This window comes from Hypomesus nipponensis, chromosome 4, assembly GCF_054491055.1.
Source record: "Hypomesus nipponensis isolate SF chromosome 4, ASM5449105v1, whole genome shotgun sequence".
In the NCBI taxonomy this organism is placed as follows: Eukaryota; Metazoa; Chordata; class Actinopteri; order Osmeriformes; family Osmeridae; genus Hypomesus; species Hypomesus nipponensis.
This window is the reverse complement of record NC_140364.1, coordinates 7,716,355-7,734,047: the sequence shown is the minus strand read 5'-3', so window position 1 is coordinate 7,734,047 and position 17,693 is coordinate 7,716,355. Positions and strand designations below refer to the sequence as shown.

Here is a 17,693-nt window from a genome sequence, read left to right as displayed (position 1 = left end):
AACGCATTGTTTGCAGCATCATATCAATACATATGATCTAGGTACCGACACTTGAATGAATAAAGATAACAGTAAAACATGTGTGTAAACACAAAGTTTATTCATACACTGATCACAACCTGATCAGAGCAAATAATTTGGGTCACAAATATGATGCTTTCAATGTGGTCTGCTTCATTATGTTACTATAACTAAAAGCAATGTTTCCTTTCCCTCTGAATATTATTAAACAAAATATGAACAGTTTCCATAAAGGAATCCAGACACAATACATGAATAGCTCCCTTTGTCATAATTGTTGATTTCACAATGAAAAGAACAGTGTGGGAAGGTCTATATTTCTATATAAAAATATGGAATATTGAAATGGCGTGCATTTATCAAACTATTATCTAAGGAACACACTAACTTCTCAGAAAAGTTCATAAAAATTGTGAGATTTTCACATCATTATATAAACAGATTATTAGAAAAAGTCTGGGAAAACCTTTGGGCCATAACATATGGCAATTTAACTGATGCTAACTCAATCAAAGTGCAGTCAGTGAACTCATTCTTAATGGAGAGTTATTAGCATGCCAGTTCATTCAGGAAGTTGACACCACCACCGTGTGCATCACATCACTCTAGTTTCAGCAAGAGGACTGGTATTTTTTTAGCTTAAGGCAGACTGACCCATCCTTCATCTGGATAGATAGGATGGTACTGTGATACACTTCAACTTAAATGTAAGTATACATTTTTATCATTCTATCCATTCTGAGAAAAAAAAGAAGGAGGCTTAAACTTTTAGGCCCAGTTTCCCAGACATGGATTAACCCTTGTCTTAGACTAAAACAGTTTTCAATGGAGATCTTCATTACATTTTTCCTCTTCCTTTAGGACTAGGCTTAATCCTTGTCTGTGAAACTGGGCCTTAAATTTGCTTGGCTATTTCTTTCTTTAAAAACCTTGGACTTCCACATCCCCGCCCCCCCATTTCCCCCACCTCACCTACTTCCACCACCCAGGAAATTTTAAGTAAATAGTGCCAAGAAAACCACAGATTTAAATAGTTCCTGAGAGAATATGAAATCTAACGTTGCCCATAATTGGCCAATGTAAGACATGAATGATACAACTGTCCACATTAAGACACTCCTGCCCCAGCCCAGCTCTACCGTCCTCCATAGAGATGGATCTTGGCAAATGAGATGGTCTCGTCATAGTCTTTGTGGCCCTTCTCGTATATGACAAATATGTACTTCCTGTCCTCAGGGTAGTCGCTCCCCAGTGATGTCATAGACGAGTAGCCACTTGGCCCGGCCCATATCTGAACAGCATTCTTCTCCCATGACGTGCCATTGGTCAGAGACCAGCGGAGGGTAAGGTTTACCCCTAGACAGACAAATTGGGAGGGAGGAAAAATGAAAAACAAATGATCATTTAAAACCATTTGACTTAGCAGACAAACCAATTTAGGGGAGGCCCCTCTTATTCTGCAGTCCATGCTCTACCACTACTCTGCCCATCCACAGAGCCCCCACCCCCTTGGTCCTCACTCTGTTGGCTGCTGGCAGGATTGGTGAAGTAGAGCACCCCCTCCTTCTGCAGAGCCCCCGCTGCCACCGCAGGGTCCACCAGGGTGGAGTCAAAAATCAGCTCATCCAAGGGCAGAGATTCCCCTCCGTCCAGGCTGCGCACCACCACACGGCACCGGCAGTGGTAGTTGTTCTGGTTGCGCACGTTGATGACAATGCTGCCGTCCTCCATCTCTACAGGCTGAGGAGAAAGGATGGATGGATAGATGGAGGGAGGGAGGGAGGCAAGAGGGAGGCAAGAGGGATGGATGGGTTTAAGGATACAGACAGGGAGGCAGGATGGATGGTGGGAAAGAGGCAGGCAAGAGGGATGGAGGGAGGGATACAGAGTGACTGAGCTGGAAAACCAAGTCTGGTAAATAAAGTAAATAATGGTACAAAGACTCAGCTTTACTCATCAATTCCTCCACAGAAATGTTTCGAAATCACCAACTTGCGTATAGACTTTAGTCAATGATTGTTCATAAAATTTAATTAATTCCCAGAGTTAACTGGCACAACAGTGGATAAGAAACTCTGACCAGCCAAAAGTTTCTCCAGTCCTTCCCTGGTCTAACCTGGCACTCGTCTGGGTTGAAGTCTCCGGATTGTTTGGGCTGGTTGTAGGGGATGCTCTTCAGCGCGGCACCATTGTTCCAGTTCCGTCCATGGTCATCACTCAGAATGCAGAAAACCCCATCCCCCTCAATGCTGCCGTGACCACACACCACCAAGCGGCCTTTCGCTGGGGGGTAACGCTTCTGTGAGGATGAACATGGGCAGGAGGGCAGACAGACTCAGCACACAGTCCACTGTCGGGAGGTGCCAGATTGGTAATGTTGTTGAGATGCACTTTGCTGAAATAAACTTCACATCCTGATAGCAACCCATACATCAAAAAGGTTTGATAGTACAATTGAATACATCCAGTATCTGTGGGTGCTGCAGGACTGTAATAAACAAAACCAATCACTTGGTTTGGACCAAGCTTAATGATTGGAAAAACAAGTCCTCAATGTAACCATCCACTGAGAGTTGACCAGAAGACAAGCCCTATAACGTGAGTACGATACTGATCATTACTCCAAAGCAAGCAAAATATGACCACCAACCTGGATGCCGAAACCAGGCCCGGGGGCAAAGCTCTTCACCCCCAGCTGGACAGAGAGGTTGCGTGGGGGGCTCCAACTCAGGCCATCATCCAAACTCTCGACCATCATGGTGCTTGAGGGGTTGCAGTGGTAGCGGTGGAAACAGATAGAGTAGATCAGCATGATGGAGCCCTGCTCCTCATCCGCCACCACTGAGCCCAGGTTAAGGCCATCCTCCAGAGAGCCGTCATCCACTATGAACGAGGTGGGAGACCAGGTGGCCCCTAGGAGATGCAGAGATGGACATATATGACTTAAGTGTCTCTTTTTTTGAAAACGTTTACTTACTGAATGATATTCTGTCTGTCTGTCTGTCTGTCTGTATGCTGAAGGGTGGGTACCATACCTCTGTCTGTTGAGCGACGCAGGGCAATAAACTTGGCTCCTATGTCATTTTGTGATGCTTTCCTAGCCTCTGCAAAGGCAAGCAGACTTCCCCTTGGGGTGAAGCTGAGCAAGGGGATACGATAGGTGTTCACCTCCCCAGCCCCTCCAGCCACCCACAACAATTGCTCATCATAAACCAAAGGGTCAATCTGGAAGACATGGGGGGGTTCATTAAAGAAATACACGTTTTAAAAATGCTGACTGTAGCGGTGAGTGAATCTAAACAGTGAAACAGACTTCGGCTTCCTTGACTGTTGAAGGATGCAATGAAATGACAAAAACAGCATGTGACAGAGCAATCAGCAAGGAGTGCCAGTATCAGTAAAGTTCCTCAGGTGATGTTTCTTCTTGCTTATTAAAAAATGTCACTGACAGCATCAGTTTATGCAAGTTCGATACAGGAAGGATGTTTACGAAAGGTCAACATAAAGCCAACTTCTGGAATTACCAAACACAGGTTTTGATTGCCATGGAATTCCAGAAGACATCGTACATTGTTGGTTACCCTTGTAATTTTAGTATTTTACCCAATATCTTTTTTGAATTAATTGAAAGATAGCTATTCAGTTTGGTCGTTGACCTACCTTCAGGCCATTTACAGTGCATTCAAAGTAACTTAACACACAGGAAAAAAGAACAGCTATTCCACATCTCACGCGCATAGAAGACGGTCTTGCAAACATGCTGTTTGGTATGTTCCTTTACAGTTTACTGTTGTCTTCTAAATGTCAGAAAATAGACACAGATAAAGCTACAAGTAACACTACCGTAGCCTGCTAGCCTACAGTGACCATATCCACATCCTGATCGAAGCGCTTTAGTCACATCATATGACAGAAGTTGGGTCACGTGACTTTTTTTTGTCATATGGCACTGGAAGAAATATATAAACAAATCATATGATCGAGAACAAATAAAATGAATAAAAAGTCTAAACAACCTTTAAAATTGAACATTCCCGGGCAGCATATTCACATAATCACACTTAAAAATGAAAATAACCGTTAATAGGCCCAAGTGGGTTGGTCGACAATAAATCCAACACTGATAAAATTGGTAAAATGATTATAAATGGTTTCACACAGAAATCGTTTTGTTTTTATCTTCTCTGTTTGGCTATACAATATAATTTAATGGACATATTAGGTTTTTTAAATACATATGCAGCCATCAAACATAGGCCTACTTACTCTTGTAATCCACAAGGGGGCGCACTGGATCCTATGAAAAAGCTGGGTAAGACTTTTGCAATGTAATGCTAACGCCTTTCTGTCAACACACTACACACACATTTATTTAACCATTTACAGCAATGGAAATAGGGTTGTCTTTAGCAGTGTGGTTAAACCTAAGGCACCCAATCTCTTTGGTATGTGTGCGGCAGCATAGGCTACTTAATTTCATTATTTATTTAAGTTTTTATTTGACTTGTGACTTAATTGTGTCAGAGTTTACAGTAGTACTACTGTATTGTATGTTCGTGTCATTCTCTATGCTTCTGGCCCAGGTTGAACGTGAGTGCATAAGGTCCACAGCATGTTGTTTGAATAAAAATAACATTATTTGTTATCCAAAATATCTGGATGCAAAACTGGTTTAAGTTTCTTAAAAATGTTTCTAAGAACGTGTGTACATTTTGTGTGTGTGCGGGTATGTATGCATATGCGTGTGTTTGTGTGTGTGTGTTTGTGTGAGCCTAGGATCCCTTCAGAGTTTAATGTGTGACAATCTCAGCCCCCGAAACCACCAGACCAAAACTATGACTCCCAGAACACCACAGCTGTGGTCCCTGGTGACAAACTGACAGAAACCTAAACAGGTAAGACAACTAGGATATTCAGTAGTGTGTAGTTTGTGTGATAATATAGGAATTTTAATGTACAAAGTATAACCAGCTGAAATCTGTTGATACAACCACGAAGAGCCTCTGAAGCTAGTACAAATGGATGTGTGTCGGAATGTGTTATTGTCTAAAAAAACATTCAGAAGAGATGTCATAGATTCCTGCATACATAGACCACATATTAAGTGGACTTATTAATTCATTCTTTTATTCACTCTAGGCTGAGAAGCACAGACTGCATTCCTTCAGTCATGTGGCCTTGCTGATCTGAGTCACACGCTTAGAGAGAGAGAGAAAGAGAGAGAGAGAGAGAGAGAGAGAGAGAGAGAGAGAGAGGAAGGGAGAGAAAGAGAGGGTTGATATAAAAGTATATGGTTCGTAAGGCCAGGAGGATCTACACTGGTAAAATACAGTATGCAATTATGGTATGTCATGATATGTCATTTATTATTTTACTTATCTCTATTGGATTATGATAATATAATTCAATTGATTTATAAAAAATGGAGTGTCTCAAGGAAATAGTTAAAGGGATTTAGCAGGAAGCTAATGAGATGCTTCAACTTGATCAACCTGTTTGTAACTTGGCATTAGTGTCTAATCATAGACACAATATAGTGTCTTGAATTCTGAGTTTAGGCATACAATTAGAATTTCAAAAGCTCGAGCTAACTATTCCATATATTGAATGTAGAAAATTGTTAAATGCTGTGAGGTCCCTATAATGTAGAGCAAAGAGGAGGAGTTGGAGAGGAAATGGGCATATGTGTGTTACCCCAAGACATGGTTTGTGTGTCACTCATCACAGAACACACATGCAGAAACACATCAGGTGGTAGTAGACACACACACACATTTCCTGCAAACATGCGCAGCACATGCACAGTATTCTTGGGAACAGGTAGTAGGCAATAGTTTCAAGACATGTCTTCTTCACTCTTCAGAGGATGTGAGAATTAGGAACAGAGAGGCAGTGCGGAGGGAAAGAGAGATAGAGGGCTGGGAGTTGACATCAGGGCTTCACACTTGTCTGCTGAAATGTGTCTCCCTTTCTATCAAGCTAACTAAAAATAGCAAGAGAGAGAGGGAGGGAGGGAGAAAAATAGGAACTGAAAAGCTACAGCTGTGTCTGAGTGTAACTATTCTCTCTAAGTTTAGTTTCTGTTTCATCCCTTTCTCAGACTGTTGAGCTGTCGTAGGGAAAGGCCAACTGTTGAAGACAGCCGTGGACTGGCGTCACCGTAAGTTTGTTTCATACATGTTGTGCACTGTTCCTCTGCGAAACCATGTGAAGTGTTACCTAAGGGTAGAAATATAGGTCAGGGGTTAGCTATAGTAAATATATGATATAAATAGAGATGTCCTGGATACTTGTGAGTACTACCAATGTTTAGCATGTTTATCTTTGACAACACAAAAACAAGATACAGTTGCTATGGTGCCATAACTGTCAGTGGTGGTAAAGCTGTTAAAGGCTGACATAAAACATAAACTTTGAACTATAACGCAAGACTGCTTCACAATTTAAAGTATGTAAGGCAGTGACTGAAAGTGTTAGCACAGTAATAGTGACAGTACTTGAAAAGCAGAAGCAAAATGGTTCGTTGCTTCTTGTTGCTACGTGTTACTTTTGAATCATGAGACAATTCTTCACTTGCTTTTTCAGGCCCAGATTTTGACAGAGCTTTCACAAAGCTAAAGATTGGACATGGATTCTCAGATAGAGTTGCAGTTGATACACTGACATACCGTAAATAGTGACCTAAAATGTATTTATTTATTCAAATGTATTCAAACGTTGAAAATGTCTCTTCCTTCAGTGTTTTCACACCCTCCATCACACATCAGGGAAGTTATCTCATACTAGCTGATAAGCTACAGAATCCCACACAGGAAACAGACAAGTAAACAGACCAAGCAACCGTGCTCACAGATACTGCAGTATTCACCATCGCCTTCTTCTCAACCACACTGCAGAAATCTTGACTCTAGTATGAACTGTGCATGCATGTGCACTCATTAAGTCTAGTTGTTGTGTAAGAGTAAGTGGCAGAATGCTCATGAACAACCATTATGTTTATTCTTTTGGTCCCGAAGGATTTTGTAACGATGGAAGGGGACACAGAGAGCGATGTTGACATTCAGCCCAGACACGCCAAGGCCCAGACAGAAACTGAAACCCCCAGATCTTCCAGATATACCAACGGTTGGTAATTAAAGAACAGATGTGGCACAGACATGTATCGAGGTCAAACCTTGCATGGTCCGGGTTTGTCTTGCCAACGCGTCTCCAGCTGAACCCTAAAAGCATTACCTTCTTCTGTTTTTCTCTCTTGCTCTCCATTTCTCTTTTCAGAATCTGCCTTCTTGTTTTTTTGGAACGCTCTGTTCACTTAGTGTCTGTCACAATATGTTACTGTCAGTCTAAACACTCATTCACAGTCTCTTCTCCCCCCCGTCCTCTCCTCCAGGTCAGTGTGTGCTGGCAGTGCCTAGCTCATCCATGCTGGTCCCTGGCTTTGATCTGACGTTTTGCAGGGCGCTGCTGGAGAAAGAGGGCTTCCAGGTCAATGAACACATACACACACACACACACACGTACTGTACATGCACACACACACACTCGTGCAGATTCTGTCTAGATAATCTATCATGTGATTCTTGGTTGCATCATTGCAGATTCCAGTGAGGGACTTTGAGAGCCCTTTAAAGACTGCTCTTGACCACGCGTCAGTCAGGCGATATCTGCTCTTCAACTCCTCCTTCTTCCACTTGATCTTGGCTCCGGTATACTTCCACCTCCCCACACTCTCATTCATGCTCCAGTTTACTGTGTTTTATTATTTTATGATTCAACTATCACTGTGCTCAGACATAAGAAGCACCTGAATCAGTGTCCCAGTTCTAGTGCCTAAAATGATGTCGGAGCATTCTCTGTTGCTTTATCAGAATCTACTGTATAAAGCCAGCTTGTCAATCTCCTCTCCAGGTGATCTATATTGTGTTCTGGTGCGCAGTGTACTCCACCGTCCATCTGTACCTCTCCATCACAGACTACTGGGTGCTCTACCTGGCTGTCAGCATAGTCTCCATATTACTCACCACAGCCATAGTTCTTAAACTGCACAACAGCAACAAGAAGGTAGGCATTCCTTCGAGTTGCTGCACTGTGCAGAGAGCATGTCTACCTCGATGTGTCAAGTAGTGCCCTATTCATAAGCATGATGGAGCTCGGCCATTTGCAAACCTAGTGTGGATAGATGGTTATTTGGAATGGATTTGTCATCACCAGATCAACATGAACGTGGATGTGCGCCTGATCCAGGTAAACGAAATGATGAGCGCACACAATCTGTTAGTGGGCGTGGCCGACTGGGTGCAGAACTGCACTGGGAAATTACAGGTAAGTGTGGTCTAGTGGTGGGAATGTGTGCCATGACCAAGTGCCAGATCACAACAACAACATTGCCACCCACTGCCACTCTCTCTCTCTCTCTCTCTCTCTCTCTCTCTCTCTCTCTGTACTCTTTTCTACTCTGCTTCTTTCGACTCTGCCTCTTTCTTTTTCACTCCATCCATCTATCCATCCATCTCTCTCTTTTTCTATTTGCTTTTCTTTCCTTCCTTCTCTGCCTCCCTCCCTGTCTCTCCCTATATCTCTCCATCTGCCAGCTGTTCTGTGTATACTGGGACATGACCCGCTGTTTGAGGGCCCTGACTGAAACGGTGGAGGATCTGAAGGCTGTGGGAGAGAACAAGGCCCAGGTAACCCTCCCCCTCCCCCCGGTTTATTGATCTGTGTGTGTTACCGTTCTCAAGTACAGCGTTCTACACATACACACTGTTTTGAAGGACATTAGGAAGCAATATGCATGAATCAATACGCATTCTGTTGTTTGAGAGGATTCTCCTTGCTAATTGACATGAGGACAAGCATTTATGACACTCTTAAATTTCACACTAACAGAGTATTTAATCTTGTGTAAAGTAAATCTTTTAAATTGGTGGCTTGGGAGGGTCTGGTGCCATTCTATCAAGGGAAATGGAGTGCAGTTCCATAACCAACTAATCAAGTCAACTTTGCCTCAACTGTGTCTTCTTTAAATCAGAAGAAACTGAAGAAAAGGATGTCCCATCTCGTCTTGGTGTCAGAGGTCATGAACCCTGACCCTGAGGTGGGTTCACGGGTCGAAGAGGGCTCTGATGAAGAAAGGCCTTTGCTTCCGGAGCAGAAGGCGGACCACAATACCTCCAACAGCCACCGGGAGGACACCAAACTCACCACCAACTACAGCCTCGTACCAGAACTCAGACTCCCATCCCAGGTCAGAAAGAGAGAGAGAGAGAGAGAGAGAGAGAGAGAGAGAGAGAGAGAGAGAGAGAGAGAGAGAAAGCTTTGTCAAACACAACTCCCAGGCCTTTTGTAACCACGTCCACCTCAGCATGCAGCTCAAGATTGTCTAATGCACACAAACAGTTATTTCTCATGTATCCAGGCCCTTCCACGACAGTGCAGACATAAATTAAGACGGTCTCGAAAAAACGGCGGCCATCCCAATCGCCGTCGTCTCACTTTCTGTGTCTTTTTCCCGTGTGTCCCAGGCCGTAGCTCAGCAGCTCCTCCTCACATACAGTGCAGCGTACGTCAAGCTGCTGGTCTCAGACAGTCTGCCGCTCCGGGGCCGCGGGAGCCAGCAGTCCAGGAGGAGCCACTGCCCCAACGCCACCCTCTGCCTCTGCCAGTACATCCAGGTCAGGGTGCTTCGCTGCTAGACCCTCTCTGGAGGGGACACCCTGGATTATATATCCTCCTTTATCAACCACTGTCACTATACTACATCCCATATCCCAGCAATAAATCCATCCCAGAACACTGTAGGACAACCCTGCATATTTGTCACTAACGATCACGCCCTGTTTCTATTGATGATTTGTATAAACAATAAATATATGTTTTTATTTTCGACGGTCGGCATTGGTTGTTGGGGCCCGCTGGACACATGCACGCTAAAGCTTCCTCCCCGGTCGTCTTGTATTGTGTGGATGTGTGTGTGCATGTGGGGTGTGTGTGTGTTGAAGGATAGGGATCATCAGTGGTTATTAATCATGCCTGTGGATGCAGCTGAGGTGCCAGGTCTGTGAGTACCTGGTCGCTGCGTGCCGACACTAACACTCAGGTGGGGGGGCGGCGGCGCGCAGACACAGAAAGGTGGGACGGAACACAGAATCATGCGGTGGCAGTCCAAGTTAAATGATCTCAGAGACGCTGGGTCTCTTTGGGAGGCTAAATGACCATCTGTGATCCTGTAGACACAGTCTGGCCTGGTCCCCCCCCCCCTCCCTTCCCTCTCCTCTCCTCTTCTCTCTCCACAATCACACACAATCTCTCCTCCCAACCCATCTTCAGTTCCTTTATGCGTAGCTGAGCTTGTGCACCAAGCTTGTGCTTGAGTTTAATGGATGTCAGTAATGCTCACACAAGGAATGCGTTGGCATTCCTTTAAAGCAAAGGTGAAAGCACATATGATGTCATTAACGCATTGAAAAAACATGCTGCATATGCACAGAGGCCTGTAAATGTTGTCATGAAACAATCAAAAACACAAACATAGAAACAACTAGCATCTCTTGGTGATGGACCCGCTAATAGAGAGATATACTTCATGTTCTGACAGGGAGGGAGAGGGGGGGGGGGCGGCGATGGAGAAAACCGGGGCAACTATAAATAGCACCTCAGAGATGAAGGGAGAGGAAGAGAGAGAGAGATACAGGGAGAGAATGACAGGAAAGGAAAGAGAGGAGGAGAGACAGATACAGAGAGACAGATACCGAGGAGAAAGTGAGAGACTGGTACAGTCGATAGCTGCGACCAAGTCTTTCACAACCAAAAGGATTCCTTTATTCAAACAACTGATTTCATACACAACAAATGCATGTGTAACATCCACGAACAGAATATCCCCCAGAGAAAAAGCACGTGTACACAGCAGCCTCTTTGAACAAGCAATCCCTCGCATTTACAGGCTAGGAGAGGAGGTGTACAGCGTCTCCAAACCATAAAAGCAGTTTAGAGTTTCGTCTGCCTAGCCAAGGGCATCTGTAACGACTTAGAACCATCACCTAGGAAAGCAATTACACATAGGTGGGGTTTAGCGTAGAGCTAGCTAAACTAGATATGTCAGGGGTGAGTCTAAAGCATACAAACACACGCACACATCCCAGAATAGCTCTGTTGTACAAAGGGGAGAGTGACAGCATTAAAGGATACAGCACTGAGCTCACTTAGATTCTCTGAATTTATCATCTCTAAAATACTGTCTTTGAAATAAGGACAGATTAGCTGAAATGCCATAGCCTATGGTAGTGATCATCAAAGCCATCATCACTAAGTAACAATAATCATAATTAGAATCAGACTTCATGAAGATAACCTTATACAGCCTAATACAATATTTACATTGTTATCATGGTCCCTCACAACACACAATACATGTTCAATATCTCTAAGCAGATTCAGGATTCTCTCAAAAAATAGCATCATAAGAATCTATAACAGAGGAAAGAGAGTGAAGCAAGAAAGATATGTTGTCAATACAGGTAAGACATGTTCAACCTGCATGGCAGGGAGAAAGACAGAGTGAAAGAGAGAGATAAATTGAGAGAGAGAGGGGGGAGGATAGGGTTAACAAAACAAACAGATTGTAGAGAGGAAAGTGCTACAATATACAGAATATAGGCATTGACTTTTGTTCTCCACAGAAACATTCATTTTCAATTCCACTGTTCTGGACATCCAGTTTACACTATGTACCCTGCTTCTGTGGCCAAACACAGGAAACAGCACAACTAATAATACCAGGTGGTGGGCTGCTTCAGAAAGCAGTCATGTTTAGGTGGCCCAGCTTTTACAGCTGTCTAAGATGAACAGTCCTGTCTGAATACAGTTCAGTTCTGAGCATCATCAGGGTCGCTGTGAATAAGATTGAGAAGTTATAAAATAGCTTCTTCTAAATTGTTGCTTTTTCATTCACTATTGCCTGTTCTATACAGAACATTTATGAATTGTTTCAACCACTTCAAGCCACCTGCAGTTTTTTTTATTCAAGATGTCTACTCTGTTGTTAAGTGCAGAGAGACTACCTCTGAGACAACTGATATCTATTAAGGATTATAAACTACAAAAATTTGATGCTGTGCCATTTTAGTGTTGGAATGTGCAAATCATTACAGAAATTTCAAATTTTTGCTAGCCGCAAAGTGTAATATAGCTAGCTACAAAAAGCTATTGATATAGGGGCAGTTAAACAGAACAGCTTATCTACTGAATTAAAAACACACTACGGTAGGAATTGAATAAATTAACAAATAGATAAATACATAAATAGTACATCTTAATAAATAAACAAATTTAGTGAAGTGAACCAATACAGTATTATCCAACCATGACACAAAGTCCAGCCTCTGATAAATATTTCATGTTTGGTTATGTTAGACCTTGTTATAGTATCTGTTTACTTGCCAGTAGGTGTGTAATTCATTATCGATCTTATGTGTCTTAACTATTTGTTCATTTGGCAATTTGTTTTGTAATTGTTCCTAATAATATGTTGTAAATCAATTACAGATAAAGTAATTAATATATTGTTTGAAGCAAAACATTATAATACTCGACTTCTGTGTGTAAGTAAAACATACAGTCAGTAATTCAAAATACCTCATTGTGTACAGAAATAGCCACTATGGTTTGTCCTCCGTTTGGCAGTCATGAGAAGGCTGAAGCACTTTAAATACAGTGTGTGACTCATGTTTTGGTCTCGCAGCTACAGTGGATTTGATGGGACCATCAATAAATCCATCTATCAGTGATTAACATAAAATGAATAGTTAATATCAAATCAAGATTAGACTAGTATCAAATTAATGTTATGTCAGATATGTGCTTCGTTTTAATCCCTAATAAGCAATATCTGAATGGAAAGATAGTTGCCACGGTAACATTAATACTGGCCTCTATAGGTTCCCAAGTTCCATTAGCGTTTGAAGATTGGAAATGATTGGTTATTAACCAGGTCAGATGGCATAGTCAGTTGCTAGGGTCAGAACTGTAGGTAGAACACATACGTACAGTCAAGCACACCCCAGAATATCAGTATGAGTAAGTCAGTAAGTGTCTCTACCTAGGCTGTACTGTATGTTCCTGAATGTGTGTGTGTGTGAGTGTGTGTGAGCGCGTGGCGTGTGTCTAAGGATCCCAGTCGTCATCATGGTGCTGTGAGGCAATGATGACCACCACTGTGAGGATGGTGCAGAGCACGATGGAGGCTATGCCCACCGCCAGACTGATGAAGGAGAAGTTCCGTGCCTCTCGAGACGCTATCTCCGCCGTCACCATGTCCCCCCTGGCAACCGCCGTACGGACCTGGGGGGGGGGGGGGGGGACGACAGATTACAAAGGCGGAGAGACAAAAGGCTACAGGAAAAGAAAGAACGGACCAAGGGAGAGTTGGAAACGGATGAGCAAGTGATAGAAACAGATATGAAGAGAAGAGTTAAAGAGAAAACGAGGCAGAGTGCTGAGAGAGAGAGAGAGAGAGAGAGAGGGGGGGGGGACAGATTACCTTGGCACAGGCATTAATACAGATCAACAACAGAGGGGCTGACCTACCAGAAACACGACCCCACATGGAGCCGACACGACATCAGCTGCTTCCACTGACAGAACCCAAACCCGGGTCTCCGTGCCTTGTCTGCTCGGATCAACTCCAACCCATCTGAGCCAGCCCAGCCCACAGCTAAAATCCATACTAGCTTGGTTGTAAACAATGCCACATTACATAATAGCAGCCCCCCCCCTCCCATCCTCCCTGCCCACCAGCCCCAAACAATGACCTGTTACTGCTGCTTTAGTCCAGGGCTCTCTGTGGCAGTTCCTGGAGAGCTAGCCTCCGTTAGGTCTTTACCCCCGACCCCACTTGTAATTGAAACAGAATCCTCTTATCAACCAGCTAACTATTAGAGTGAAGTGTGCTCGATTAAAGTTGGGGTTGATTAGGATTAGAGCTCGCTTTTGATCAACCAGTGTGATTTAGCGGTACACTTGGAATGTACAGGGACATCAGGATCAACACACAGTGGCTGGTATCAAGGCCAGAGTCTACACAGTGGAGCTGTGCATTATTCAAACTGCCTCTCTTCCAACACAAGCGCCTTGGTCAGACTGGGAGGTAACTGCAGGCGGTACAGGGGCGGTTCAACCCTGCACCAGGAGATTGACCCCTCTCCAGGTTCTTACTCAAATCCCAGTTGTAACATACATGCTTTAGCGTGTCAACCACATTGGATGACCAGATGACACACACCTGTTACCCTCCTCACGACAGAGACCTTCTCAACCAACAGATCAAGCCATATCCGGAACAGTAACATAAACAGTATCTTTTCTGTGTGTTGACCGACCTGCACAGCCTTGATGATGGCGATGATTCCGGTGGGCCAGAAGCAGCAGACAGTGGTCAGGACGGCGATGGGCAGGTAGTCGTGTGGCGGCCTACGCGGTTCCATCAGGGCGATGCCAGGGGGCATCTGCATGGCCATCTGCCCCCGGGGCATTCCCCCACCACCACCTGGCATGTAGGGCTGGCCCTGGGGAGGGAGGGAGGGAGGGTGGTTACGCGGGCAGTTATGGGTATTCTGCATCAGCGGTTGGGTTGGTTGCTGTTGTCGGCATTTTCCATTGCTTGTGGCAAAAGGAACAAAAACAACGTTTCCTGCTGTGGAGTCTCTCAAAATGATGAACCAGCAGAAACAGGCCGGCTGCAGCACAGCCATTATGAAATCACTGTCCTGTTACATCTACTGGAGTTCTGCATGCTCAGATTGTATGTGTTAAAAACACATTATGTTATTCATTATTCATTCAAACACAATATAGGCTCCATAATGCAACTAAGGGCTACAGACAAATCTTAATATATTGCACAAGCTAAGAAACTCATTATAAACCTATTCAAATCACTGCCTGTGTGTTAATGACCACTCACCGACGCCATGGGGTAGATGGGCACATAGGCTGTGCAAGGCTGCAGCTGAAGGGGGTAGCCTGGGTGGAGGTACCCCACTGGGGGATGGGGCACTGTCCCTCCAGCCCCCTGGGTCTGGACTGTGTAGCCATGGGGAGCCCCTGGGGGTCCGAGGGGGCCGCAGTGGAACTGGGTTTCCTGGAGGTAGCCGTCAGAGCCTGGAGGTGGAGGTGGAGGGGGGTAGTTGGGTTGGGGGCCACAGCCCTGTTGGGGGGCCATGCCCGGGTGCTGAGGCATGTTTGGAGCCTGGTTGGGGAGGTAGGGAGGGGGCTGCATCTGGGTCATGGGCTGGGACATGGACTGACGTCCAGAGTCATCCAGACCTGAGAGAGAGAGGCAGACAGAGAGAAAGAGACAGAGAGAGGCAGAAAGAGAGACAGAGAGGCAGAGGGAGTGAAGAGAGAGAGGCAGAGAGAGAGACAGAGAGACATGGGGAGTGAATAGGGGAGGAGAGCAAGCAAACCGTTATCTAACCAGCCATCATTCTGTCCTCTGACATTTTGGTGCCCGCTTATGCAATATAAACACTATAGATTTATTTTCCGTTGATATGCGCCAGGGCTAAAGCACACAAAAGCATCTCGCTGCAACTGCTTTGACAATGTATTAGCGAGTGTATTCATTTCAAGCCTTTTCAACGATTCTTTAAGCTGGAGTTTATTTAGAGGATGTCCAGGAGGGAAAAGTGTGGTGTAGACCCTACCAGAACAACCACCCATGTTCTATTTAAGATGACATACTAATCCCCTTCTCACTAGTTGATGCGTGATGGTTCACAGGAAGGACCTAGCTGCAGGGGAGCATGACAAGGTGGACGCTGGGCTACGGTTGTGCTGCCTTCGGGTCATTGGGACCCACCTTTTGCACCACGACGGTGGTTCACAATGACGCGAAGGCAGCAAAGAGGGCTTGCAGCAGGGCTGCCTTCAGGAGGGGCAGGGGCAGCTGTCTGGATGAAGGCCCTAGCCACTGGACCATGCTCTAGTGGACGCTCAAACTGGATGTGTTGCGGTCTTACATGATAACAGCTCAGCTCGAGAACACTCTGGAACTATCCCCCGACACATTTTATTACAGTATTCAGATGCAGCCTTTTTTCCTGGCCATTGCTGGAAAGACCAAGAGGCTTATTGAGTTTAACCTATCACGTAAACAATAACTATGGCACCCATTGTGCCATATGCTAAGAGGCCAGGTTGACTGTGTACAGCAATCAGTAATCCATGCTCACTCACCTGCTAAGCACAAAAAAAGGTGGGAGGTGAAAAAAGAGGGAGTGAAAAAGGAAAGAAAGGATGAGAAAGAGATGGAGAGGCTGAAAGGCATGATGTAGGAGAGGTGGGGAATGGAAGAGAGAGAGAGGTGGGTGATGAGGGCCGATGAGATGAAGCTCAATGACTTGTGCTTGGGGACAGTCATTACATAATAAACTCACACTGTCACTTCCATAGTTAGGTAAATCGCTATGCTAATTACAAGACAAGATTGGGTGGGGAATGATGTCTTGCATCTAGAAAAGAACATAGAGACATGTCATACATTAAACTAACCACAGATAAGGGGTCCTTCTGTATCTGTGTGTTCACACATGTGTCTGTTCACAGATATGGTTTGTGTGTGCGTGGCCTACAGCGACTAAATAGCCAGGGCTTCCCTGATCTAAACCTTCAGCTGTGTTATGTCTCATTCACTACGGAGGGAGACCTCTCAGAAACATGGCGCTTACCTTGGTACCCTCCTAGGATACAATGAAACCGCAGGAGTTAACGGGAGAAATGAAGCAGATTATTGTGCTGCATTTTTTATGTGAACATTACGCACGCCCGCGCACTTTCACAGACACACATGACACACTGAGCACACACACACGTACAGTGCATCATTATTAAATGGTTGTTACAATGAATAAATACGTGCGAACACGATGAATAGGAGAACCGAAGAGCATAAACAGACGCGCAATAAGATGGACAGCTAGGAAGGGTTTGGCGAACACGTTATGAAGAGGGGCCGAAATCAGCTAGATGAAAAGATACCACCAGAGTCACCGTGTCAACGATGAAACCTATCGATTTTTCTTCGCCAAAGCTAAACACGAGTAAACCGATGCTTTGTTCTTAAATATCTAATAAAAACGAATTAGAAATATAGAGGACTGTGGGGGATGGGGGAATTGGTTCAATTTTCAATTACAGCGGTGACAGAGAAAAGACGCAACAAAACACAACCTCAGATAAAAAATATATAAACAAAACATTTACCGTGTTTTTCTGATGACATGTTGTGCAGAGATAATGCTCTCTTCTCACCCAAATATGTAGTACAAACACTATTATTCCAATTTGTGTGACTTGGTTTTAATCCTCTCACAATGGTGGAGACTTTTCCAGCTAATTATAACCCATCTCTTAAATTATTTTCATTTTACGATCCAAACGTAATGTCTTTTAGAGCAAATAACTTTGTGTATAAGTAGTTTAACTGTTATAATGTCCCAATGTAAAACAAATCTGATTCCCCCCAGTCTGCAGCTGGTACATCCACCGCAACAGCAGAAAACAGGTTTCTCCACTAACGCATCGCGTTACATTGAATTAATCAGACACACAGCTATCGCTGTCTTAAAGAGACAGCCGTGGTTGAAAATACTGTAAGCTTCATATGCCACTGGTAT

At 44.3% G+C, this 17,693-nt stretch overlaps 3 protein-coding genes across 9 annotated transcripts; 1 reads left to right on the top strand and 2 right to left on the bottom strand.

Moving 5' to 3' along the window:
• Nucleotides 1-81: 81 nt before the first annotated feature.
• On the bottom strand, nt 82-3,912 carry neu1 (neuraminidase 1). The gene is made up of 6 exons (XM_084697218.1): nt 3,682-3,912; nt 3,057-3,246; nt 2,672-2,934; nt 2,138-2,320; nt 1,542-1,761; nt 82-1,377 (listed from the first exon to the last, which is right to left on the bottom strand). Exons 1-6 carry the CDS (start codon nt 3,778-3,780, stop codon nt 1,157-1,159), a joined length of 1,176 nt encoding a protein of 391 aa, XP_084553344.1. The 5' UTR covers nt 3,781-3,912; the 3' UTR covers nt 82-1,156.
• A 502-nt stretch (nt 3,913-4,414) lies between these two features.
• On the top strand, nt 4,415-9,904 carry tmem268 (transmembrane protein 268). 7 transcript variants are annotated; one of them, XM_084695520.1, is made up of 12 exons: nt 4,415-4,466; nt 4,798-4,916; nt 6,122-6,181; nt 6,607-6,690; nt 7,038-7,146; nt 7,412-7,506; nt 7,620-7,727; nt 7,930-8,082; nt 8,233-8,343; nt 8,613-8,705; nt 9,050-9,265; nt 9,543-9,904. In XM_084695520.1, exons 5-12 carry the CDS (start codon nt 7,050-7,052, stop codon nt 9,711-9,713), a joined length of 1,044 nt encoding a protein of 347 aa, XP_084551646.1. In that variant the 5' UTR covers nt 4,415-4,466; nt 4,798-4,916; nt 6,122-6,181; nt 6,607-6,690; nt 7,038-7,049; the 3' UTR covers nt 9,714-9,904. The 7 variants fall into 7 exon arrangements, with proteins under 7 accessions (XP_084551646.1, XP_084551645.1, XP_084551647.1 ...); XM_084695519.1 differs by lacking the exon at nt 4,415-4,466 and adding an exon at nt 4,473-4,611; XM_084695521.1 differs by lacking the exon at nt 4,415-4,466 and adding an exon at nt 4,473-4,611 and having other exon boundaries at nt 6,607-6,709.
• Nucleotides 9,905-10,610: 706 nt separating this feature from the next.
• On the bottom strand, nt 10,611-17,583 carry prrt1 (proline-rich transmembrane protein 1). Its single transcript, XM_084695404.1, has 4 exons — nt 17,281-17,583; nt 14,981-15,342; nt 14,397-14,582; nt 10,611-13,359 (listed from the first exon to the last, which is right to left on the bottom strand). Exons 1-4 carry the CDS (start codon nt 17,297-17,299, stop codon nt 13,183-13,185), a joined length of 744 nt encoding a protein of 247 aa, XP_084551530.1. The 5' UTR covers nt 17,300-17,583; the 3' UTR covers nt 10,611-13,182.
• Nucleotides 17,584-17,693: the final 110 nt, after the last annotated feature.